The 203-nt window shown below is 71.4% G+C and overlaps 1 protein-coding gene across 1 annotated transcript in view; it reads left to right on the top strand.

Annotated features, from left to right (window-relative positions):
* Positions 1-2: 2 nt before the first annotated feature.
* The window catches only part of LOC104548020 (cytochrome c oxidase assembly factor 5), a gene marked incomplete at its 5' end in the record, with an annotated part of 2,751 nt that continues 2,550 nt past the window's right edge, over positions 3-203 (top strand). Inside the window, one exon of the mRNA XM_010193921.1 lies at positions 3-77. Within this exon, the coding sequence (XP_010192223.1) occupies positions 3-77 (75 nt within the window). The remainder of the gene's footprint in view (positions 78-203) is intronic.

Genomic DNA, 203 nt, shown 5'->3' with positions numbered 1-203 from the left:
GGGGGGACGGGCGGGCCTGCGGGGGGGTGAAGGAGGACCTGCGGCAGTGCCTGCTGGAGAGCCCCTGCGTGCTCCAGGTGAGCGCTGCCGCTCTCCTGGGACAGAACCCCGTAACACTTGGCCTTCGCATTGCCGCTGCGCATTCGCCTTCCCCGGGTTAAATCCTGAGGGACGCGCGCCCCGAGGCCCGCTCCTCCAGCCCC

This window comes from Mesitornis unicolor, unplaced genomic scaffold, assembly GCF_000695765.1.
Source record: "Mesitornis unicolor isolate BGI_N332 unplaced genomic scaffold, ASM69576v1 scaffold17331, whole genome shotgun sequence".
Classification (NCBI taxonomy): Eukaryota; Metazoa; Chordata; class Aves; order Mesitornithiformes; family Mesitornithidae; genus Mesitornis; species Mesitornis unicolor.
This window is presented reverse-complemented; position numbering and strand designations above follow the sequence as displayed.